Raw genomic sequence first — 27619 nt, 5'->3', positions numbered from 1 at the left:
TATTGTCCACTAACTTTTTATTTAAAGTTTTTTTTTATCACATATTATTTTAAAAAAAATTTATTTTACATCGTTTCACAACAATGTCCCTTTAAATTAAAAAAAAATTTTTTTAAAATTAATTACACAAAAGATTGTGTTTCATTGAACCTTCTAATACCATGACACATGATATTATTCACATGAATCTAGTAAAATAAATGTTTTCTTTAACTGATAACAAAATTCTTAAACTAAAATAGTCTTCTCTATTGCTTAAAATAAATAAAACTTTTCTTCCCATATGTTACCCTTATCAAAAATTTTGTTATAATATATTATCACACTTAATTTGGTTTTACTAAAAACCACAATTTCAAACCCATCAAATTGTCAAACACACTTTGTTTTTTTCTCAAATGTATCCTCAGTCCAATATTTATAATGATTTGCTCTAGACATTATTGAAATGCTTGCCCCAGTGTCAAACAACATTTCTATATTTTGTCTATCAAATTTTATATTTACGAGGACATGAACACTGATTAATTTCTCTTTCAATCATTAAAATTTTATTCATTTTAATCAACTGATATATATTTATAATATTTGGATTACCATTCATATCATTAATATTCATAAATTCAACTCTGAATTTAATGGCCTCTGAATATCCATATTTTTTTATTAAATATATCGGAATTATTTTTAACAAATATTACAAATTTTATTATTAATATAGGATTTTTCAATTTTTATATCATTCTCTTTCAAATCATTTAGTCATTGTAATTCACTCAAGGATTGAACACAATTCATAGCCACATGACCCATTTTCTCACATTTAAAACACATTCGGTCACTATCTTTATTGCTCACATCTTTTTCACTTGAATTTGATCTTTTATATTACGTATCACTGGATTATACCGGTGGTCTCTTTGGAAAACCATCTTTAAAATTGGCTTCTTTTACCATGCAATTTTTCTTTAGATGACCTGTAAAACCACATCGATGACAAATTATATCATTTTTTTCATTAAATTTTACATTAACATTTTCATACTTTTTCACTCATGCGAAAAACAATTTTTCCCAATAAGACCCCTTCGGCCACAAATATCATAATTTTCACTAAAATTATGATTTTTATTTCTAATTGTATCTATATCTTTAGAAATATTCTTCAAACTTTCTCTAATTTCTTTTATATCATTTGAAATTATACATTCATTTTTATTTCTTTTAACATTGTTAGTAACATCTGATAGTTTAAATTCATTTATGAGTGAAATTAAAGAGAAAATATATGAAATTGTGATTAATAAACAGGTTGTAAAAGATCATGATGTTACTAACAATGTTAAAAGAAATGAAAATGAATGTGTAATTTCAAATGATATAAATGAAATTAGAGAAAGTTTGAAGAATATTTCTAAAGATATAGATACAATTAGAAATAAAAATCATAATTTTACTGCAAATAAAAATAAAATTATGAATTTATTATATATATAAGGTATAATAATTATATATTACTTTAAAAAGGCCTTACTGTTAAGGGTTAATGACATTTGTTTCATTTTGGCACATTTAAGACAATAATATTTGTGGTATAATATGAATTTACATTTTTACATCCAATGTTTGACAATAAGTTATTGTCTTATTATTTGGTAGGTCTTAAGACTCATTGAATGGCGAATAGGTTTCCATCATTCGGAAAACAGACCTCACGTAATGCAGGACAGAAAAGATTGCCGAATATTTAAATGTTGGGGATTATAATGAGCAGGGATATATATTTAAATATAGGGTTAGAAAAATATTAGATTGGTGATTGTAAGTGTGATTAAGATATAAATTTGTGTAATTGAGGATTTATGAAAATATATATAGAAGTGGATTTTTATAATAAAATATTTGTTATATAATTATACATTTTGGGTTTTTAAAGTGATGGACATGTGTGGATAGTTATTTTTGATTTAATGTATGGATTTGATATATATATAAATTGGGTATGGATTTATATGATATATTGGTATAAGTTTGATATCTTTGATAACTCTTACACCTTTTTCAAAGGGCAATCTTTGGTATGAGATTATACCTGTCTAAATGCGTTTGTAAAATTGAACGCATAATACGCATCCATTGCGATTGCCGAATCATCCAAACGCAACAAATATTCCCAATTAGGAAACGACTTTTTTAACCCTTCACTACTACTAAATTAGGGAACTTCGGCCAAAAAACGATCCTATTTTTAAAGATTTTAGGTAAAAAGCTAACAACAATCACTGGAGATCTTTAAGAAAATTTATATCCTAGACAAAGAATATCTCTCGTGATATTTAGATACAATTTTATTTCTATCACTAGTTAGTATAATTTTTAATATACATTTATTTTTTTAATTTTATTTTCTTTCTATCTATATTATAATTATCCGATGTCATCCAGTGGCGTCACTAGGGGGGGGGCGCAGGGGCTCGAGCCCTGAAAAGTTTGAATATCCCCCTGAAGCAAATTTTCTTTTAATGGTTCCTTAATATCCCCTTGAGCTAAAAATAAATGTTTTTAATTGCCTTCTGAATAATTTCACTTATAATTCTATTGAGTAATATATAGATTTAATTTTATTAAAAAATTAATAAGACTATCTTAATTTTTATTAAATGAATACTATTTTAATTATTAGATTAGATTATTACATATAAATTATACTATGTCAGCTTGCAATCAAATTCTATATTAAAAATAACAATATCACTCACTAAATATTAATTTAGCATTAACAGTTGAAGCTTAATTGACTTTTATTATTTAAATTATTATATAACCCTAATTATATAACCCTAATTAAATAAATATAATTATTTATTAATTGAAAATTAAGAATTTAATATTTTAGCCGAGTTTAAAATCACTAATCAACTATATTATTGATTTTTAAATTAAATTATCATGTCTCTTCCTAAAATTATTTTCAAGGTCCAAATCCAAATAAGTATAAGAGATTTATTTATAAAAAGTAGACATATAGTTTATAATCCTCTATTATATATAATTTTTCATAAAATATTAGGTAAAATGCCAATTTTACAGACGTATCTGACAGGTTATATATTACAGTTAATATTTTAAAATTTTACTTTTTGATAATAAATATAAGATTAAATTAAGCGTATTATTATTCATCCTACAATGGATGTAATAAATTAGATATCTTTTCTTCTCTTTTTTACGTGTTTTTAGGAAGCTATTTTTTTCATCTTCGTAATATAGATTTGAGTTAAATTTTTAATACGAATATATTTTTAATATTATTACAAACTATTATTATTTTAAGATATAATATACCAACTAGAGATGGTGCGACAATAATATATAAAATCTTATTTGCTTTCATGATATCACTCTGGTTCTTATTTTGTAGTGTTGAGTTATTCTAATTATATTTTTTTTGTAATCTAATTTTTTATTATTTTTTGTAATAACTTTATTATATGTACGGCGTAACCTTATTTTTATAACTTTCGGCGTAACCTTACTTTTTATATTTTATAATATTTTTACTTTTTTGTTTTTCGTTTGTATTCTAATTTAGATTTATAAAAATGTATATAAACGATGTATGAAATGGAATAGATAGTAATAATAAAGTTAAATATAAATAAACACGTTTTTTACTTTTATGCACTTTATCATGTTATTTTGCATGGTGCTCCGGGTCCATTATAGGAAAAAAATTCTCACCTAATTAAAATAATGTTTTTCTTTTTTTAAAAAAAAATAATAATAAATTTTTTTTTCCTCTCCCTATATATAGAAGAAGATTGAAAAGTAAATTCATTTTTTTACATTATGTTCTCTTTCAAGATCATTAATATTCCCCACCATATTTCAATTTACGACATCCTTTTCGACCTAACTTTCAATTGTGACGTTAATTTTTCTAGAATAAATGGTACGGAGGACGTGTTGTTTGAATACATGAATTTAAGAGATATGATTAATTGTTTTGAGTTGCTACATGGGAACATTATATCTACAGCGATAGAGATTTCATTGAATTAATTTGTATAAAAAAATTGATTAAAGAGTGTGAATCGAAATTAACTAATGGGCCAATCAACAAAGCAAGTGTCAAGTTACATTTAAGAAGTGATGCCCAACCTAAAATTATACCGCCTAGACGTATCCCTTATTCAAAAATTGATCTTGTTAGTAATGAACTCAAAAAATGGATACATGATAAAATAATTGAGCCGGTGAATGATGTCCGATGGGCAAGTCCTGTTACCGCTGTCTACAAAGATGATGGGAGCATTAGGCTTTGTGCTGATTTTAAGGACACTGTAAACCCAGCTCTAGAAGATTTTAGATACCCTCTACCACGAATCAATGATCTAATTGCTAAACTTTCAGAAGGAAAGAAATTTACGAAGATTGACTTTAAAAATGCTTTCTTACAGATACCAATTGATAAAAATTGCAGAAATATTTTAACCATATCTACGCACAAGGGATATTACCAATTTACTAGACTTCCTTTTGGGCTTAAGACCTCATCTGCAATTTTTCAACAGATTATGGATCAGATCTTCGGTGATATGGATGACGTCATATTTTATATTGATGATTTACTTATAACTGGAAAAAACGATGAAGCCCACCTTAACAACATAAAAAAAGTGTTTGATAGAATATCATCGTTTGGGCTAATACCTAACTTCAATAAAAGTGTGTTCTTTAAAAACAAAGTGAGGTTCCTGGGTCATGATATTGACGCTAAGGGGATTCATCCTAATCACGACAAAATTGAAGCAATAATTAATATGCTAGAACCAAAATCAGCTGCTGAATTATCAACATTTCTAGGAATGGCTGGCTACTATAGAAAATTTTTGAACAATTTTGCGGAAATTGCCGATCCTCTTTACAAGATTGTCAACAAAGAAAAATGGGCTTGGAACCTTGAACACTCTAAAAGTTTTAATGACATAGAAGTTAATTAGTCTTCCACCTGCTTTGACATATTTTAACCCTGAATTACCTATAGGAATAGCCACTGACGCATCAAAATGTGGTTTAGGAGCTGTACTATTTCATATTGAAAAAGATGGTAAAAAAAACCTATAGCTTTCGCGTCGAGAACTTTATTAAAATCTGAATTGAACTATACCAATATTGAGCGTGAGGCTCTCGCTATAATGTTCGCTATAAAGAGATTCCAGGAATACTTAATAGGCACAAAATTTACTATTATTACTAAGCCTCTAGTTCACATCTTTACCAAGGGTCTTAAGGATAACAGCACCATGTCGTTAAGACTCCAAAAGTGGAATATTACATTAGGAGGATATGATTTTAATATAAAGTATAAAGCCGGTAAATATAATGTTGTTCCTGATTGCCTTTCGAGATTACCACAAGAATGTCGTGATGAAACTATTGATAATGTAACCATAATAAATGAATATGAGGATTTACCTATTAACTTTGATCAAATTCGTGATGAAACTTTGAAAGATATAGAATTAAAACAAGTCATAAGTGATATTAATAACAACAGGCCTATTGTGAATAATATTTATAAAAACATTGAATTGGAAATAAGTATAATTAAGGATTGTCTTTACAAAAGCAATAAAATCATAATTCCGTCTTCTATGAGAAAAAATTTACTAAAGTCATTACATGAAGGCCACTTGGGGGCAGGAAAAATCAAATCCTTAGCCAAAGAGTACATGTGGTGCCTGGTATAAATAATGATATAGTTATGGAAGTGAAAAGTTGTGACGATTGTAATATATATCACGATAATCCTATAAAGATACAAAAACCATGGGTTTCGGCAACCAAACCGTTTGAAAGGATACACATAGATTATGCGGGTCCGTTTTTCACAAAAAATTGGTTGATAATAGTCGATGCCTACAGCAAATTTCCAATTATTATTCCTGTTAAAAATATTACGACTGACGTTACTTTAAAAGAAATCTTTAAAACTATTTTGCTATATGGAATACCTGAAACCATAGTTACTGATAACGGCACTAACTTTACGAGTAACGATTTTGAAAAATTTTGCAACAATTTTGGTATTAAACATGTGCTTACATCTGCTTATCACCAGCAATCCAATGGCCAGGTAGAACGCATGGTTAGAACGTTCAAAACACATATGAAAAGGAATATTAAAATTGACCCAGATATTGCACTTAGCAAATTTTTATTTAATTACAGAAATACGCGTAATGATACTACGGGAGTTACACCATCTCAGAGAATGTTTAATCGAAATATTAGAATTAAATGGGACTTATTAAAACCGATGGAGGAGAAGGAGAATAAAATAAACATTACTTTACCACGAAATAGAACTTTTAACGTAGCAGATTTTGTTTGGTATAGTACAAGGTGATGATAAATGGTGTAAAGGTATAATCACATATAAAGAAAGTGATATGATGTTCCAAATTAAGACTGAGAAAGGTATTTTGAGGAGACATTTAGATCAAATAAGAATTAGAAACTGTTTTAACACAATTATTAACTATGACTCTAAGGATTCTTTTAAGGAGGGAAGTGTAGACAAAAATATAAAAATTATTGATAATAACGAAATAACACCTATTTCTAGACCTGTGCGAATAAAATAAAAACCTGTTTATTTAAAAGACTATATAACTTAAGATATAAAATAAATATTAAATTGCATAAAGTAAATTAAATATTAAAACGCTTATATTAAAACGCTTATATTAAAACGCAAAGAAAACGCTGAAAATATTATATAACAATCTTATTGATTTATCATTCTTCATTTATTCTTATATCCAATATGATGAACTATTATTTCTCATTATTCGCAACTTATTTATGATAATAATAACAACTGAGTACTATCAAACAAGCTATGATTAATGGAGACAAATTACGATAAGGATATCAAGCTTGCGATTTAAACAAGCCAACGTGCAAAATCGATATAAACAAACCAACGATTGGGACAAGCCAACGTTATGATGATTTGTGATACAACGTGATTACCAAAACGATAAACCACTTGGACAACAAACTCTCTATTACTTCTCCGATGAAATTATCAGAAGAGGGAGAATGTTGAGTTATTCTAATTATATTTTTTTTTGTAATCTAATTTTTTATTATTTTTTGTAATAACTTTATTATATGTACGGCGTAACCTTATTATAACTTTCAGCGTAACCTTACTTTTTATATTTTATAATATTTTTACTTTTTTGTTTTTCGTTTGTATTCTAATTTAGATTTATAAAAATGTATATAAACGATGTATGAAATGGAATAGATAGTAATAATAAAGTTAAATATAAATAAACACGTTTTTTATATTTATGCACTTTATCATGTTATTTTGCATGTAGTTACAAAATGTTTCATTTCTAATATGGCATTTTTGCCGTGTAAATAACTCAAGGCTTCAATATATTTGCATAATTTCTTCTAAAGGTTTTTAACGTTTTTGTTTTATCAATTTATCTAACATAATAAATTCTGATATGGGTTACCATGAGTGTCATGCCTAGGACTGCAAATTAACCAGCATCTATTATTTGTGTGGCTATGTAATTTAAGATTATTACTACAGCTGCTGAGAGCATATGATCGCATATTTTAGATAAGCAATAATGGTCAACTGTATAGTCGTTTATATATCATTAAAAATGGAAGATAATCTTATATAAATTTAATATCATACAATAATTTTCTCGATTACCTATCTAGCTTCCATCATGTCATCTAAGAGGAAGCTCTAACCACCATATAGTTTTATGATTTGGATTAGTCATTTATATTCTCTTCTTCAATAATTGTTGATTTGGTAAGGTCTATAAATTTTTTCTTATTAGTCTATTCTATAAAACATTGTCTAAAATGGTAATAGAGAGTTATATTAGTTTCATGACCTTTTGTCAATGTAAGTTGATAATATTATATTATATTATGAGTTTTCAAAAACCATTATCAATTGAGGCATATATATATATGAATTAATTAACCTTTTTTATCATTTATAATTCTTTAGGCGCAAAATTTTTTTATATCAACAATTGAAAAAATTTTATATTGTAATAAATAGATTTTGTATTAAAAAATATTATTTTTAGAAATGTCTTGTATTATTTTAATGATTTATATGCTAGTTTATTTTGATGGAAAATATAATAAATGACATTCAGAATTATTTAGAGTTAGTAAATTTAAAAAAAATTATAATATATTAATATAAAACCGGGCCATCGGCCGGGCAAAAGCGGGCCGAAGGCCCGCAAATTGGGGAGATATGGGGGGCTTCGCCCTCATAAAATTTTTTAGTTGAGCCCCTGAGATTGTAAAGGCTAGCGACGCCCCTGATGTCATCTCATCACTACGTCATTCGTGGCGTCATGTCATCGGTACGTCGTCATCTCTATTTATTGTCATCGGTATGTATTTATTCATTTTTATTTAAAAATATCAAAAAATAAATACGTTATTTAAAAATATCAAAAAAAATAATAATAAAAATAAATATTTTATCATAAATTACAATATTGTGCAGATTTGAAGTAAAATTAGAACTAATGAGTCACACATGAAATTTTAATTAGAATGTTGTGCAGATTTGAATTAAATTATATTATATTGAAGTAAATTATATATATGTATTTTAGATATAAATTAGAAAGACACATCTAATGGTGACTCTTCTTCTGAGGATTAAGCGCATTATTATTTTTTAAATTTTTCTTTTGTTTTTATTTTAGATAAAAGACCTTATCCTAACCTCTCTTATAGATAGTACAGTTATTGATTTATATGTCATTAATAAATGAAAAAATAGCAGGTTAATCAACAAAATCTAGAGTAGTGTTGTTAATTGGTTGGTTATATAAAACCCAGACCCGGGGCTTAGGTCTAAAAAATCCACCAAACCAGCTCTGAGCACGAACCCTGAGCCCCGGGGTCCAGACCAGGAGTGGCCCTGGTCGTGTTGTTGTGTTGTGACGATTTAATAAACATGTTGTTAATTAAAATATTTTTTTATTGTAATAATAATAATCACTGATACAGGGCGGGGCGGGTCTAGGTCTTGGGGGGTCGGGAATATTTTATCAACACAAATATCGATATGGGTATCAAATAAAATCGAATTTAAATATTAGATTGAAAATATTCATTTTTTGTCTTGATGGGTATGACATGGTGTGGGGGATGGATAAGGGGGGGGGGGTGGGGGGGGGTGTAAAAAATAATTTTTTTTGATATGGGTATCAAATAAAAGGTAATAAAATATTTTTTGTAATAATAATAATCACTCATAGAGGGCGGGTCTAGGTCTTGGGGGGTCAGGAATATTTTTACACAAAATATCGATATGGGTAGTGTTAATTGGTTGGTTGTGTAAAACCCAGACCCGGGGTTTGAGTCAAATAAAATCACTCCGTTTTCAAAATAACTGATGAAAAAAATATTCCATCAAATAATAAGGCAAATGTTATGATTGTCCAAGAGTTAAGGATGTAGTAACAACATTTATTTGTTTAAATTGTTCAAAATTCATTTGTAAAAAGATCATATGCATACATTTTGTCGTGAATGTTATTACAAAGATTTACATGATATTTGATGATAAGAAATAAGCCAGCGTTAACACGAACCCCAAGCACCGATCCGGGGTTCAGTTCAGACCCTAGGTTCAGACCTGGGGTCCAGATGAATAATGCTGTTTCAAATATTTTAAATTAAAAATATTTATCGATGATATCGAACTTAGATAGTAAAATCCTACAAGCCACTCAGCTTACGCTTAAATTTTTTTTAATCGGGACCACTTACTTAGGGTTTAGAAATACCAAATAGGATTAAAATGAATTATTATTTAGGTTAGCTGAGAGATTATTTCCAGCTATGCCATCCTGATTCTAGTTCAGAATTAGATACAAACTTTCTGGCCGAATTTGTTTAATTTCATCAACTAGAGGACGAATATTTCATATTATACAAATAAAATATAATTTTTATTTTCGGTTTTTTTAACAATAAAATTAAGTGTCTGTAGTTAATTTTTTTAATAAAATCCTATTTTTTTATGTGATAAAAAAATTAAATTATATATTTGTGCATGATTTTAAAATCTAAAATATAGATGTGTTATTAACGCGTGGCTTGTTTCTATAAATATAATCAAATATTTTTATTTTACATAAAAAATTCAACATAAAATTGATAAATTTAGAAATATTTAATAAAATTTCCGTCAACATTCTCGTTGGAAACAGTTATAATTATATTTTGATGAAAATTAATTTCCTTAACTCAACAAAATCTACCAACCATACAGAATAAAGTTAGTCATCTATATATAGACTTAAATTGCATAAATGCACTTCTTATATTTTCTTACATTTTAGATTATATCTATTTAAGCTACTGATGATATTCGCACTATTCCTAGAGAGTTGAACCTAATATTGACTCCTCTGACAGTACATATTTTATAAATTTTTATTTTGTTCTTATTTTAGAAAACACTGTTTTAACCTCTCTTAATGATTGTACAAATTTTGATTAATCTGTTGTTACCAAACAAAGAAAGAGATGCCTGGTTAATCAACAAAATAAACGTTCCAGAGATCATGAAGCCCAACAAAATCTACCAACCATACAGAATAACGTTAGTCATCTATATATAAGCTAAAAATGAATAAATGCCCTTATAATATTTCTTTTATTTTAGATTACATCTACTGATGATATTCGCACTATTTCTAGAGAGTTAAATCTAATATAGGCTCCTCTGCAGGTTCAATGCATTATTATTTTATAAATTTTTTATTTTGTTTTTTAGTTTAGAAAACAGGCCCTGTTAACCCTCATAATGATTGTTTAAATTTTTATTAATCTGTCGTTGCCAAACAAAGAAAGAGATTAATCAACCAAATAAACGTTCCAAAGATCACAAAATCCAATAAATTCTGCCAACCATTCTAGTCACATCACCTTTTTTTTCCTTCTCATTTTTATTTCTGTCTTCTTTCCCTTTTTCTTTTCCGTTTCGCTTTATATTTCCCTTTATCTTTTCTATACCCTTTCCATTTTTCTTACCCTTCTCCTTTTTCCTTCCATTTCCATTTCCCTTTTTCTTTATTTTATTTTATTTTATTTTCTCTTCTCTTTTCCTTTCCCACTTTCTTTCCCTTATTCTTTTCATTCTCCTTTTCCTTGCCCTTTTTTTATCTCCCACTTCTCTTTCTTCTACCTGTTCTTTCCCCTTTTCTTTTTCTTCTCCTTCTACTTTCGCTTTCCCTTTTTTTTCCCTTTACACCTTTCTTTCCTCTTACTTTCCTCTTTCTTTCCTCTCTCTTTTTCTTTTCCATTACCTTTTTCTTACCCTTTCCCCTCTTTCCTTTTTAATTGTTTTCCCATACTCCTTTTTCTTTCTATTTTCCTTCCCCTCCCATTATTTTCTCTCTTATTATCTTCCCCTTTCTTCTATCCTTTTCCTTGCTTACCTTTTTCTTTTCAATTCCCCTTTTACTTTTCTCTTTTCCTTTACAGATTTCTTTCCCTTTTTCTTTTCTCCCTTTTCTTTTTCATTTCATTTCATTTCCTTACCTTTTTATTTTCCTTTCCCTTTTTCTTTCTCTCTTCCTTCCTTTCCCTTTTAACTTCACTTATTACCTTCATCTTTCTTCTCTTTTTCTTTCTCTTTCATTTTTCCTTTCATTACCCTTTTTCTTTTCCTTACCCTTTTCCTTTCTTTCTCTTTTCCTTCTTCCCTTTTTAATTTTTTTCCACATTCCTTTTTTCTTCTTTTCCCTTTTAATTTCTCTTATTACCTTCCCCTTTCTTCTCTTTTCCTTTCCCTTCTCTTTTTCTTCCTTTTTCTTTTAATTTCTCTTATTACATTACTCTTTCTTCTCTTTTCCTTTCATTACCCTTTTCTTTTCCCTTTTTTCCCATCCACTTATCTTTACCTTTTCCCTTTTCTCTTTTAATTCCTTTTTCTTTTTCTTTCTCTTTTTCTTCCTTTCCCTTTCATTCCTCTTATTACCTTCCCCTTTCTTCACTTTTCCCTTCCCTTTACCCCTCTTCTCTTTTAATTTCTTTCTATATTTCTTTTTCTTTCTCTTTTAATACTGTGTTAAAGATGCAATTTTTTAAATTAAGGAAATATATTTAGTTTAGTATATTTGAATTTACTTTTAAATGTTAGCCTTTTCCCTCTGAATGTTTTCGCGACAAAAAATATTATTTTCGAACAGAAAACGTATTAAATACATCTAAGGATTTTTAGATGGGAAATTTAATTCTAATGATATAAAAATATTTGTAATTACTTTTAAAATGGTAGCCTTTTTTCTCTGAATATTTTTGCGACAAAAAAAGGTTTTTCGAACCGAAAATGTAAAAAAACACATCTAAGCATTTTTAGATAGGAAATTTAATTCTGAGTACAATCATATAAAAATGAAATTACTTTTAAAATGTTAGCCTTTTCCCCTTTTCGTGACAAAAAATAATTTTTCGAACCGGAAACGTAAAAAAATAAACTAAGCATTTTTAGATAGGAAATTTAATTCTGAGTACAATTATATAAAAATATTTGAAATTACATTTAAAATGTTAGCCTTTTCCCTCTGAATATTTTCGAGTCAAAAAAAAATATTTCCAACTGAAATTAAAATAAAAATATATCATTTAATTTATATTTGCCAATTACTTCGTAATCCAGTTCTTACAATATCTTTATACTTACTATCATAATTAGTTTTGAAAAAAAAACTTAAAAATTACATTTTTTAAAAAATTTTATTCATATAAAATCATAACCAAAATATAAATTAATCAAAAATCTATTTTAAAATTAAAATAATAAAATTATATTAAATTCGCTTCCATATTTTAAATATATTATAATGTAATGTTATTATAATATTTTCTCGTAAAGAAAGCAATAATTCAATCAAATTGCTAATTACATAAGGCCCGTACGCAGGAATTTGGTCTGGGGGGGGGGGGGATAATAAAATTTTTTAAGAAAGTTTTTTTTAAATATCAAGCATTAAATTTAATATGACTAATAACTATTTCTAATACACAATTTTAAATTAATGTGAATTATAAAAAAATTAGATGTATAAACTGGCATATAAAAAACTATAAAATAATGTGAATTAAAAAATAATAAACGGATATAACTGGCGGTATATGAAAAACTATAAAATAAATGTGAATTATAAAATATAAAGTGAATATAACCAACCACTATAAGAATCACTTAAATGACCCAAAAGAGAAATTTGAATTTTTTATAAAGTATAAAAAATTAAATGTTGGCAATATAAATTAATACGCAAAAAGTTTCTTAGGAATAATTGTATTTTGTATATTATATATTTACAATGTAAAATTCAATCTTATATGGGATTGAGCTAATTTTTCAATTATCTCATCCTTGCTTGTCGTCAAATGCCTATGAATATTCAAAAGATCCAAACCTTTCAATCTACTTTGAGAAGTTGTACTTATTGGTATGTTTTTCAGAGACCTGCAGGCGGCCCCAGGCCGGACGGTATTTTAATTTTTTTTAAAAACATCCAGGCCGGGCTGTATATTTTAACAGCCTATATTTGAAATCGTTATTATTAGCTATAATAATCAAACCCGGGCCGGGCCGTAAAAATCTTTAAAAGAAATCTGGGTTGTGCCCTGCAAATGGTACTTCTGCAGGGCTCTGTTATTCTTCTTAAAAAAGAGAATGTTCTCTCATTAGTTTACTAATGGGAAGAGTTGCTAATATATATAAACCCTTTAAATACATTGGGAATATAATCAAAAATGTGTTTGAAATAATGAGCATCCATAGCATTTTTCGGGACTATATCAATCATAGTTAATGTTATAAACATAGTTATTCAGCTAATAAGGCATCATAAGATACTTTAACATTTTCATGATAAAAATCTAACAAATATTTTTTTTTCTATCACCATCTGAAAAAGGTTGGGAAAGTTTTTGTGGAAGTAATATTTGCAGATTAGTAAGTGCTGCATGATGAATTAAAAACCATTCATTTATTTGGGTTATAAATGTATCTGTATCTGTATACTCGTCTACTGATCCCATATTAATGTTCTAACGATGAGCTTTCCTTGCTACAAGTCGAGGGACAAATATTAAACACGTATAGCTCTGCTTTTGATTCAGCAATAACATATAAAATATAAAATTCTTCATCAACATTAGCCCTAATTTCCTTGAGTTCTAGTAAAATTCTCTCCGCTATTCTCATCTTCTTAATCAAGTCAATGTCATGTTTTTGAAAAGTAATACATAAAATAGTTGTATAATTAAATAATACATTCTAATGAAAAAAAAAATTTGAAATAAGCATCGATTCCAATAATTTTCTTGCTTCTGAGGAATTATTTCCTTCAGGCCATTGTGATATTTCAGTAATAGCAAATAATTGGCTCTTCTAACTCCATAAAAGCTGTTACTGCTTGATGGCGGAGACTCTATTTCGTTGGACAAGGTTGCAATTTCTTTCTCCCTGTTGGACCAGAAGTTTCTGAAATAATTATTATTTGACTAGAAATTTGAAAATGGTAGATAAATATTACGCTCATAAAAATTTGAAAATAATAAGTAAATTTTATGCCGGAAAACTATAACGAAATTAATTGATAAAATAACTTATGACTGTGATAATAAATGTAATTAAATAAGTAGCGTAGCCAGGATTAATCCATGGGGAGGGGGGGGGGGGGGGTTAAAAAATTTTTTGGAAACTTCGCCCCCAAACTCCATTTTAAAAATTTGCCAATATTTTGTGCTTTATTAGTGTTTAACCACTATAGAAGCCAGCTTAAATGAAAAAAATATTAGTAACAAAATTATGGCCAAATTTATAATTAATACGCGACTGGAAGCATTATTCTGAAAATTTTATCAATGTTTAGTCAATTCTAAGTTAATTCAATCCATTCGGTGTAGAAAGAAGAAAAAAATCGCCCCTCCCCAAACCTCCCATTTTTTATGATAACTCAATATATCTTATTCTATGTTAAAAATAATTATTTTAATTAAATTTTTGCATATAGCAAAATTTTGCAGAGAATTTTATTATAGATTTTATTTATTATTAAAATACTTTAACATACATAACCCTTTATTTAACTATGTATTTATTTTAATGATAATATATAATAAAATAAATTTCAAAATGTAGTATATACACAAATTACATTAAATATTTATTGTAAATAACAAAAAACTATAATATAAATTTATAAAAAATATGAAAATATTTATAATTTGTTTAAATAAATTTATAAAATACAAATATAAAAATATTGTAACTATAAAAAGAATATTTACTATAAAGCTATGATATAAAGGATAAAAATTATAGTTAACAAATATAAGAATTTACTGATAGTATTAATTTAAAAAAATATATAATAATTAATATTTGTATATATATTTATATACATATAAAAAAAAAACATTTTAAGAATAGATTTTTTTTAAATACTGTCAAAAAAGACGATGACGAAATTAAAAAAATTTAGAAATGTCAAATTAGAAAACTAAATAAAAAGAACTATCAAAATTGAGCAGACAATCCATACTGGCAAAGATGTAAGTTTTTCTTTATTAGCAATTTTTGTAAAAAAAAACAATTGATTATATTTTCATAAAAAAACATTAATGATATAAAAATCTTTTTTCATCAAAAACGATAAAAAAATCTAATTTGAAATGATTATCATAAAATAGCTAATTTCAATGTGAATGATCCATTGTGACAGTGGATATAACTATGGGAAACACCAAATCCGAAAGGAACAATAGATATTTCCTAAAATATCCAATTTCACAATCGTCATTAATATTGTTTTAACATTAAGTTGTTTTGTCGGTAATAATAAAATCTTTGTCAAATCATCTGCTTCGTTTTCCACTTCGATTTTTTTTCGTCTGCGATATCCATTCGTAATAAAGAATGTTCATTGCCTAAATTCATCATTGATGGTACTGTGGTATTCCTTCGTGGAGTTTTGGAATAATGATTGACGTTATTATTATGAGGCGAATGTTTCAAAAAGCCTGTTTCTGGCAAAATGTAAAAAGCGGCAACGTAGAGAAATGTAGCCCCACTGAATAAAATGGCCATAGCGTAAAAGGATTTGATCTCTATTTGTCTACATTGACGTCATACATCGTAATCGGGTAGTTGTCATTGCTCCGAAAGGTTGAGTAAACGATAATTCATGAGCATTGGCTTGATAAATTAACTTGACACGAGTCTGATAATGGGGAATACGTTTCACGTGTGATTTTGGCAATTTATTTATATTATTATTATTTTATAATAATTAATTTTTTTTTAAAAAAAAATCATTAAAATACAAGTGAAATACAAACACAAAAAAAATAAAAGAAAATAAATTATCATAAGTGACCGAAAAAAAATACTAATGATTTTTATAGTCAAAACAATAGATTCTTTATTATAAAATTGTTTCCTATATATAGTTTTTTATAATTATGTCATTTAACTACTACTAATATGCAATTACATTGACCTCCATAAGATAATATAAAATGTAAGAAATATATAATTCAAATAGCGTAACCTTTTAAAATATATTTAAACATTCAAATATAACATATCTTCTTTCCCACCAAGTTAAGATCGTCTATCAATCTTTTTATTACCAAGTTCAAGTTCATCTATTAATCTTTTTGTTGGTTTTCGTTCCCTTGTTGGATAACGCGATTGCCTTCCTTTTTGACTTGGTTCAATTGGTATTATTGATTTGGTTTCGTCTGGTTCTTCCCTTATTCGTAGTTGATTTGCGTGTTTTCGTACTATTTTATCTTTTTCTTCTACGTTATACGAGAATTTTGCTTGTTGATTTATTATTTTTCCTTCATGCCATCCTTTTCAAGTGGATTTTTTATCCAAACTAATTCGTTTTCTCCAAAATCTCTATGTATGCCTTTGTTTAACTGATCGTGTTTTACTACAGAGGTTTCGAATTTTTCAGTAATTGATGGTTTCACCCAGTCTAATAAAGTATTTAGTCTTCTCCCCATAAATAGTTTGGCAGGTATTCAGCCCGTTGAGGAATGTTCGGAATTTCTATATGTAACTAATACTTCATTAAGGCATTTTTCCCCATCATTTGATTGTTCTCTATTAGCAAAATACCGATTTTTTATAGTTTGTATGCATCTTTCAACTAATCCGTTACTTCTCGGATGGTATGTGATGTATATTCTTATTTTTGCACCATTTGTAAAATTCATTTGAAATGAATTGTGGACCATTGTCTGTGACAATTTGACGTGGAACACAATATCGTGTAAGCCATTTTTCCAATCTTTATTAAATTTTTACTTGTGGTATCTTTGATTCTATCGATCTCTATCCATTTTGAATATGCATCGATTCCTACCAGCCAATAAAATCCGTCTAGTGGTCCGGCAAAATCTAAATGTACCCTTTCCCAGGGTTTTGCTGGCGGATTCCATGGGTATACGGCAACTTCTGGTATATCTCTGCGATGTTTTTGACACCCGATACAGCGGTTGACTAATTTTTCGACATCTTTATCTAATTTTTCCCACCATATATAATGTCTCGTAATGGATTTCATCGATGTAATACCGGGATGATCTGTATGTAATATCTGTAAAACTCGTTTTTGTAGTGAATATGGAATTATTAAGCGACCATTTTAAAATAGGATACCGTCATCATTTTCTATTTCATCTATTCTTGTTCTAAAAGCTTGTAATTCTGATGCTTGATTTTGTATATTTGTACCATTTAATAATATTTTTACTCTTCTTAAAATTGGATCTTTAGCAGTTTCATCTCTAAGTTCTTTTCTTGATAGAGTTAATGTGTCATAAATAAGATTTCGTATATATTTCACTGGTTTATTTTCACTTGTTATTTTATTATCATTTTTCTCTATTGGGTTTCGCGATAAAGCATCTGCAATTATATTACTTGCGCCATTCTTATACATTATTTCATAATCATATGCTGATAATTTATAAGCCCAACGTAACAATCTTTGGTTTGTTAAAGCGTTTAAATCTCTGTTATCCCCATATATTTTTTTAAAGGTTTATGGTCCGTTCGTATTTTAAATTTTCGTCCATACAAATAGTTATGAAATTTTTCTACGCCGTTTACTATGGCTTTGGCTTATTTGTCGATTGTTGAATAATTCTTTTCAGCATCTTGTAAAGTTCTCGAGGTGTGAGCTATTGGGTATTCGTTACCATTATCATATTTTTGCAAGAGTACAGCTCCAAATCCTTGGTTTGATGCATCTGTTTCTAGTATTAACTCAAGATCCGGTTTATAAAATTATAGTATTGTGTTCTGTTACTATTCCTTTTGCAATTTCAAATAATGCATCATCTTTTTAGTCCAATTCCATTTAACATTTTTACTAGTTTTATTATGTAAGTCGGCTTTGATTCCATGTAAGTTTGGTATGAACCGTGTATAATAGTTTAATATACCTAAAAATGATTTTATGTCATGTCTATCTTTTGGCGTTGGATATTTTTGTATTGCTATTATTTTATTTTTATCCGGGTGTATTCCATTTTGATCTATTATGTATCCTAAATATGATAATTTTTCTTTCATAAAATTTATTTTGCTTGTTTTGACTTTTAATCCCGCATTTTGTAATTTTTTAAGGACTTGTTTTATATTCTCGATATGTTTAGTATCATTTTTTCCTGTGATTATAACATCATCTAAATAAACTGCTGTATCTTTACAATCAGCCAGTAAATCGTCCATATATCGTTGAAATATTATTGGTGCTGTAGATATACAAAAAGGTAATCGTAAATAGCGGTAGTATCCATTTAGTGTTACCATTGTTAATAATTCTTGCGATTCATCGTCAATGCTCATTTGTAGGTATGCATCTTTGAGATCTAATGTTGTATATTTATTTCCATTCGCTATTTTTCTATTAATTCTTCAAACGTTGGTAGAATGTGATAGTCTTTTAGTAGAAATTTATTTAACGTTACTTTAAAATCTCCACATAATCGTAGTTCGCCTGAAGTTTTACTTACCACTACCATTGGAGTACTCCAGGTACGGTACTCTTCTAGCTGGCAGTGCAATTGGTTTTGTATTTTCTTCCAATTGTAGTTTTACTAGTTCGTCATTTTTTATTAATCCTAATTTATTATCAAACACCGTAGCAAATTCTTTATATAGTTTGTCAATATTTACGTTACCATTATCATTGTATTTATATCTATTGTTGATCATATTGATTTTTACATTTTTTGGTAATGCTAAGTCAAATTCGATAATCCATGGAAATCCAAATAGAGCTGCATCATTTGTTTGTGTGACTAATAATGGAAGCCATTTTATGTTATTATTCAATTGTACTTTTACATCAGCTTCACCCATAATTTTTATTCTATTATTTCCATATGTAGTTGGTGCTTTAGCCCTTCTAAGTTTTGGCTTTCCGATTTAATTCCATATTATTTCATTAATAATGGTTACTGTCGAGCCAGTATCATATTCCATTTTAATTTTTTGGTTGTTTATTAATACTTCAATTGTTGGATGTTGCCCATATTTATATATTTTTCTTATTGAGACACCGAATCGTCTTCTTTATTATTGTAATTTGTTCCGTAAATCTTTTCTTTAGCTTTACAACATACGGCGAAGTGGTTTGGTTCCTATATTTGCTGCACAATTTTCCGTAGGCGGGACAATTTCTAATAGCATGAAATCGATTACAGAAATAGCATGGTTTTCTCCAATTACTATTATTATTTGTATGGTAGTTATTATACCCGGGCACTAGTTGTCTTTTTACATATACTTTATTATCATTTTGATAGTGCCGTTTATCATTATTATTATACTTATACTGCCGATTATTTTTATCATGTTGATTTATCTGATTATCATTATCATGTTTATTCGGCTTTGATTTTATATACCATTTTAGCAGTATTATTTATTTCTAAGTCGGCTCGTTCCATCGCTAAAGCCAATTCTACCACTTTGTTTAAGCTTAACGGTTGGTCTTCGTCTGTAGTATCTGGATATCTTAATCGTAGTTCTTTATCCAGTTGTGACATCTTTAGTCCGGCGATTAATTGATCTCGAATTCTCAGTTCTACATTGTCTTCAAATTCGCATCTTCGGGCTAGCTCCTTTATATTTTTTAAATAGCTCATTACGGATTCAGTAGCCCCGCGACTTAAATGAAATCAATTCTTGATGCCAAAATAGTTCTTTCATCTTTATATAGTTGTTTTGCTATTTTATATATGTCAATCCATCCTACCTCCTCTATATTCCTAGGATAGAGTAATTTTTTGATATCAGTTATAATGTTTATTCCTCCATATGCTATAAATAATTTTTTTAAAGTGGCGTCAGTTTGAGGAATATTTTTCACATTTAGTATATATATGATATAATCAACGTAGTCCTCGATAGAACAATCCTCCTTTTTAAAGTCCTGGAGAATAATTTTATCCATAATTTCTAAATATAATTTTTTTTTTATAAACAGAAAAAAAATTTATAATTCTATATATTATTAAACTTGACCGAAGACCGAAAACCGCGCGACTTAGATTTTTTTTTTATTTCGTCGCCATTTTTTATAATCAAAACAATAGATTCTTTATTATAAAATTGTTTCCTACATACAGTATTAATATGATTTGTTGTAACACATTTTCATAATGTGAAAAAACATTCTTGTATAGTTAAATAACTTTCCATAATTATTGTAAAAACATTTTGATAAAATTTTTGATATAATTTTTTTTTAATTTTTTTAAAATTTTTTTAATAATAAGAGTTTTTAAACTTTAATGAAGATTTACGTCAAAGTTATATATCGAATATAATTTTTTTATGTTTGGGACCAAGTTTAAGTGGGAAAATGAGAATAAAAATTTTCTAAGATTTTTAGAAATTTTTTTACAATATCTTTTTTAAATTTAAAACATTATTCCAATATTATAATTTTGCTTTTAGTTATCCAAAGAATGGAAATCAGGATAAGAAATTTGAATAATTTCTTAAATAAACATGAGTGAAAACTTAGGGTTTTCAGATAATTCTTATTTGTTTATAATTTTTATGATCAATTCGAAACACCAAAATAAAAAAACCATTTATTATTTATTTATTCTTTGTAAATATAATATTACACAATATAAATCAATTACAAATTCAATCATTTAAAGGAATGCATCGAATTCCCTCTTCAATAAACTTTATGGTGTGCGAATAAAAATTTGAAAAATTATATGTAAAATAATTGCCTAAAATACTAGTAACAATTGAAATAACTTCATTTCGGTTATTGGGTTTAGGAGAATTTGATCTATATTGATTTTAAATTACTCCGAAAAAATTTTCTATCGGATTTAATTGCGGTGAATAGGGTGGCAAAAATATGATATTTGGATAATTCTCACTAATTATCCTAGCTCGATGTAGGAGCATTATCCATTATAAGTAATGAATTTGATGGTAAAAGTGAGAATAATTCATCCAGGTATGCCTTGAATTTTATCGCAGTAAAAGCCCCATCTATTATTGTGAATTTTTTCAATCCACTTATTCCTATTGTGCATAGGACTGATATAAAGTTAAATTAAAGTGTCGGGGCTTCCGTTATGGGTAGAATGGTTGGTGGTATATCTCGATGATTTTTGGTATGCGTAGGAAATTTTAAATTTTATTTAATTTTAAAACCAAAAAAAATAAGAATTATCTGAAAACCCTAAATTCGAATTTTCTTTCACTTATGTTTATTAAGAAATTATCAAATTTCTTATCCTGATTTCCATTCTTTAGATAACTAAAAGTAACATTAATATATTGTAAATAATACTTTAAATTTAAAAAAATTTATAATGCATTTAAAAAAAATTATTATTCCAAAAATCTTAGAAAATTTTTATTCTCATTTTCCCACTTAAACTTGGGTCCCAAACATAAAAAAATTATATTCGATATATAACTTTGACGTAAATCTTCATTAAAGTTTAAAAACTCTTATTATTAAAAAAATTTTAAAAAAATTAAAAAAAAATTATATCAAAAATTTTATCAAAATGTTTTTACAATAATTATGGAAAGTTAGTTAACTATACAAGAATGTTTTTTCACATTATGAAAATGTGTTACAACAAATCATATTAATACTGTATAGTCTTTTATAATTATGTCATTTAACTACTACTAATATTCAATTACATTGACCTCCATTAGATAATATAAAATGTAAGAAATATATAATTCAAATAGCGTAACCATTTAAAATATATATAAACATTCAAATATAACAATGATATTTATGCCACAAAAAAAATATTTTATCCACAACTAACCCAGTCATGCGAATCCCCAGGTCAGTATTATTCATTCCTTAACATTAATTACAAAATTAGAGACAACTTCCAATAAAAATAAGTTAGGGAAAAAAAAATATACAACAGAAGGGCTGGAAGAAAAAAAATATATAACATAAATTTTTTTTACCAAATGTTTAAGATTCTCTTTTCAATATACATTATGAAGTATCATGATAAAAAGTCATTTACTAAATAGATATTGTATTTTCTTTCCAACAAATATATACTTTTATGTCTGGCTACAACATCCAGATAAAAAAATAACAACTGGCAGACACTGCCGATTGAAAAAATAAATTTTTATCAATGTGAATAATCAAACATAACACGACCAAAAAAAAAACTTTTCGACTAACACTGAGAACAAAAACTTTTTTAATACCCTGAAAAACCTTTATATTTATTCAAGAAAAGATAAAAACAAAACTTTTCTATTCATTTAAAAAAATGACTTATTGTCCCTATCATCTGGCAGACAAAGAACATTCCTTAACGAACAAAAAGAAAAACCTTTCCAATATCATTAAAATGGTGAAAAACTTTTTAATAAACCCGTCTGAATTGAACTATAAATTGGATCAAAACTGACCATAAAAACTTGTATACATTGAACAATATAAAAAATAATTATCCAATATACTGAACCCTGACACGATATAAACCGTTTAATTAGTACTTTAAAGATTCATTCGTAAAAATAAAATCGAGTATATCTTCTCATAATATTTACCCCATCTTATTTTGCATCCATTTGGTAATCATTAAGACATCCTAACTTGTCTTCGAATATTATTTCATATTTCTTCATTAAAAGCGATATATCTTCAAGCATTTTATGTAATTCATTACTATCAATAGCAACCATTGGGTTTTCATCTATGTTAATATTGTTTTCAACCATTAATTCCGTGGAATTTACATACCTATCAGAATTAAGGGTTGAATTATCTTGTTTTACGGTTAAATCCGTCCCTTCTATTTCATGCATTTTTTTTCGAGCATTATTAGCAAAATTTTTGTTTTTAGTCTCATTTAGGGCCGAACCATTATGTATGGCAAAAATATTCCAATAATTATTGAAAGGACCTAACTGAACAATCCAATCCCACCCCATGATGGTCTCCACATCTTTCTTCACTACCCATAAATCCAGGAAAAATATGGTATCATGGAGACTTAATCCCAACTTAGTTTTTCCCAAAACTACAATTTCAAACCCATCAAATTGTCTGACACACATAGATTCTTTTTCAAGTTTACCCCCAGGCCAATACTTATAATAAATTCTTCAAGACATTATGGAAATGCTAGCCCCTGTGTCGAACAACATGTCTATATCCCTCGCGTCAACTCTTACAGTAACTTTTGGACAAGGACAAGGTTCGACTAATCTCTCAGTCATTAAAATCTCATATGTTTTAATTGACTGATCAATATTTATCTCATTTGAAACATCAGTTTCATGAGAATTCATTTGAACATAAATTCAACTCGGAATTTAATGGTTCATTAACATCATATATTTTTTTGCAATATCACTGGGATATTTTTCCCATCTGAAAGTATTAACATCCCTTTTATCGGAATATTTAACAATACCCTTAGGATATTTCTCCCATTTAAAATTGTTAGAATCTTCATTATTTTCATTTTTCTCATCAGGATAAAAAAAATTTCTGTTAAAACCACGGCTTTTACGAGAATCATATCTCATTTCAGCATGGTTATTTACTTTATTATTATTTCTACCTCTCGATCTCCTACTTACTATATGATTACACTTGCAATCATATACTCAATTTTCGATACAATTTATGGCTACATGTCTCGGTTTGTTACATTTAAAACACAAACGGGATTTACCACAATTCGATCGTAGAACCTCACATTTATTCGTGTTGGTACCAGAAATTTTTCTAACATTAGAATTTTCTAATGTCAATTTCTTTAACGGAAAACCCTCACGAAAATTTGTTCTTTGACCATACAGGTCTCTACCTTGTGGCCCATATACCCACAGCGGGTACATTTCAAATCTTCTAAGATTTTCTTATGACTAGAAAAACCATTTTTTTCAATGGAGATATTTTTTCCATTTGACCATGTCGGACCACATATTTGGCCTTTATTTCCTTTACTATTCGCAATAACCAATTAATTTATATCATGATATATAATCTTAATCACTTCTTTTATTTCTTTCAATTCTTGGATGATAACTACAGATCTCTCCACAATATCCAAACGATCATCGTTATTACATTCCAAAGTTTCTACCATTTCTGGTCTGCCGTTCTTGATTTCATTTAAAACCACATTTAAATTACTTTCCAAGGCCGAAATTTTTTTCCAACAAACAGCCGACACCGAAGTGTCTCTTTTCCAATTACCATATACTTTGGTCGCGACCAGAGTACATTTTCCAAACAAAAATTTTATTATAATAGATAACCCACATATTATGATCAATAATAAAATTGTCACTAATGCATTATTTACATCAAATTTATCAACCATTTGATACAAATTTTGATAAGTAATACTCGGATTCTCCGAAATTTTATTAAATAGGCTAGGCTCAATATCAAAATTAAACATAAAACCCATCTCATTATATGGAAATTTATATTACTTTAAATCGGCCGTGGAAAATAAATAATTTTAGAATATTTAAAAATACGTTCTCTTTTTTTTTAAATTAATTAAATTTCTAAAAAAATTAAACAAAAATGTGATTGCGTTGTGTCCTGAGGAGAGATACAAAATATAAAATAAAAATATTGTTTTTATCTTAATCAATACTATCCTGTAGTCACGGTCAACAACTATCAAAAAAGACGATGACGAAATTTAAAAAAAATAGAAATGACAAACTAGAAAACTCAAAGATGTAAGTTTTTCTTTATTAGCAATTTTTGTAAAAAAAACAATTGATTATATTTTCATAAAAAAATATTAATGATATAAAAATCTTTTTTCATCAAAAACGATAAAAAAATCTAATTTGAAATGATTGACATTTCAAATATATAAAAAAAATATTACAATTTACGATAAATACCATACAAGAATTACTCATATTTACAAAACATAAATAATTCTTATTAGAGATCTGCAAAAGTGAAAAAATCGGGTTCGGGCTGGGTCGTGCCTAATATTTTTTTAAATAATTCCGGCCGGTTTAGGTCGGGCCTTGGAAATTTTTTTAAATATATCTAAATATATTAATTTTATGTTAATTTTTTTTTATGTAAAATAAAAATATTTGATTTTATTTATAAATACTAGACGCCATATAACTATATCTTTTATTTTGAGTAATTATGAAAATGAATTTCTATATTTAAATAAATTCGGGCCAGGCCGATAAAACTTTTTTAAAAAAAATTCGGGTTCGGGCCGGGCCTGCAAAACTTTTATAAAATGATTTCGAACCGGGCCGGGCTTGAAAAATTAGGCCCGATGTAGATCACTAATCTTATAGAAAATGGAATATTTTATTTAAAATAGTATAAAAGATAAATATTATGACTAAGAATTCATTATAATTACGTTTTGAATATAAAAATTTCATGACTAAGAACATATTATAATCATATAGCAATATGATTTGAATTTATAAAGAGAGTCTACTTTTTTCTGGGACTTGGTCAATTCATCTAGAATCAAATTTTTATCTAGAATAGTCTCCTTATATATTTTAATTTTGCGAATCCATTTAAATGGCTTTCACCGGTTCTATTTCTTAAATAGGGTTTTAACCTTTTCAAAGTTGAAAAACCTTTCATTAGTGCAAGTGCTAATTAGCAAGGTAGCTAAAATAAAAAGCAATGTTTTGATATTAGGCAGGGAATCTAAAGTGTAATTAACATAGAAAAAGCCTGCAAAGCATTTTTTGATCTCAAAGAGTACTCCATTCTGTCAAGATTTTTATACCAAAATTCGACATCACAAAATAAGTATCATACGATCCTGATAATTCATCAGAATAAAACTCTGAGATTTTCTTAATATCTTCTCGCGTTTCAAGTGTATATAGACCAACTGGCAAAAGAAAATAAAAACTCTTTAAAATAAAATTGTGACTAATAAATCTTTCCTTTAATTGAAATAAAATTGTATCAATAAGGGGAATAAAAATATTTATTTTATAAAAATCCTCAATTGTAGATGCGTTAATATTTAAGCGATTGGACTATCTAGAAACTACTCTAGGTTTGAAATTTTTATTCCCAATCATATTATCGATTATCTTTACTTTCTCGTTATATTTACCAAATTAAATGATTTTTCTTTTATTTAAAAATTAATTAAAATTTTTAAAACTATCTAATTAGTTTAACAATATAAATTTTATTATTAAATTTGTAAATATCTAATTTAACTCTGCCAGAAAAAATTTACAATATATTTTTATTGTTATTTAATATTTTACATATAATTTTTACTATGTATTTTTAAACCATGTTATCATTTAAAATTAAAAATTCTTGTTTTTTTAAATATATTTTATTTTCATATCGTATATATTATTTTATTTATAAATTGAAACCGTTTTTTAAATAAAATTAATCGGAATAAAAAAGAAATTAAAAAAATTTTTTTTTCAGGGATTATGGGCCCCCCCCCCTTTTTCTCTACACCGCTGAATTAAATATATATTTAATATGAGATAGGAATACATATTAACAAATATAAATTAATAAACAATATTATTTTTGAAAAATATATCCTACATCTGCTTTTTGGCTTTGGGGAAGGATTTTTCCCCTGCCCCCCCCCCCGCTGCGTACGCGCCTGCATTACATAATCATTTTTCTTTGTTATTTTTTATTTTCATTATTATTTAGCCTTTCGTATCATGCAGCCTTTCTACTTATAGACCTTGCGATAATTTCCGAAATAATTTTTGAATTAGGGAATAAAAAAGTATTTTTGTAAAAGAAGTAAAATGTTTTTCAATAAAATTTGGAGATAAATTATAATTACCTTCCCTTTTAATTCCTTTTATTACCTTCTCCTTTCATCACTTTTCCTTTCCCTACTCCTTTCTGATTCATTTTTCCTTTTTCTTTCCCTTTCCCTTTGCCTTTTTTTCTTTTCAGTTCCCCTTTACTTTTTCTTTCCCTTTTGTTTT

The 27619-nt window shown here is 27.3% G+C and overlaps 1 protein-coding gene across 1 annotated transcript; it reads right to left on the bottom strand.

Moving 5' to 3' along the window:
• Positions 1–16714: 16714 nt before the first annotated feature.
• On the bottom strand, positions 16715–18375 carry LOC135924854 (uncharacterized). The gene is made up of 3 exons (XM_065459980.1): positions 18325–18375; positions 17429–17720; positions 16715–16968 (listed from the first exon to the last, which is right to left on the bottom strand). Exons 1-3 carry the CDS (start codon positions 18373–18375, stop codon positions 16715–16717), a joined length of 597 nt encoding a protein of 198 aa, XP_065316052.1.
• Between the last annotated feature and the right edge of the window lie 9244 nt (positions 18376–27619).

Source organism: Gordionus sp. m RMFG-2023, chromosome 1, assembly GCF_954871325.1.
Source record: "Gordionus sp. m RMFG-2023 chromosome 1, tfGorSpeb1-WG-v2, whole genome shotgun sequence".
Taxonomy (NCBI): Eukaryota; Metazoa; Nematomorpha; class Gordioida; order Chordodea; family Parachordodidae; genus Gordionus; species Gordionus sp. m RMFG-2023.
Note: the sequence above shows the minus strand (reverse complement) of the source record. Positions and strands in the feature narration are given on the sequence as shown.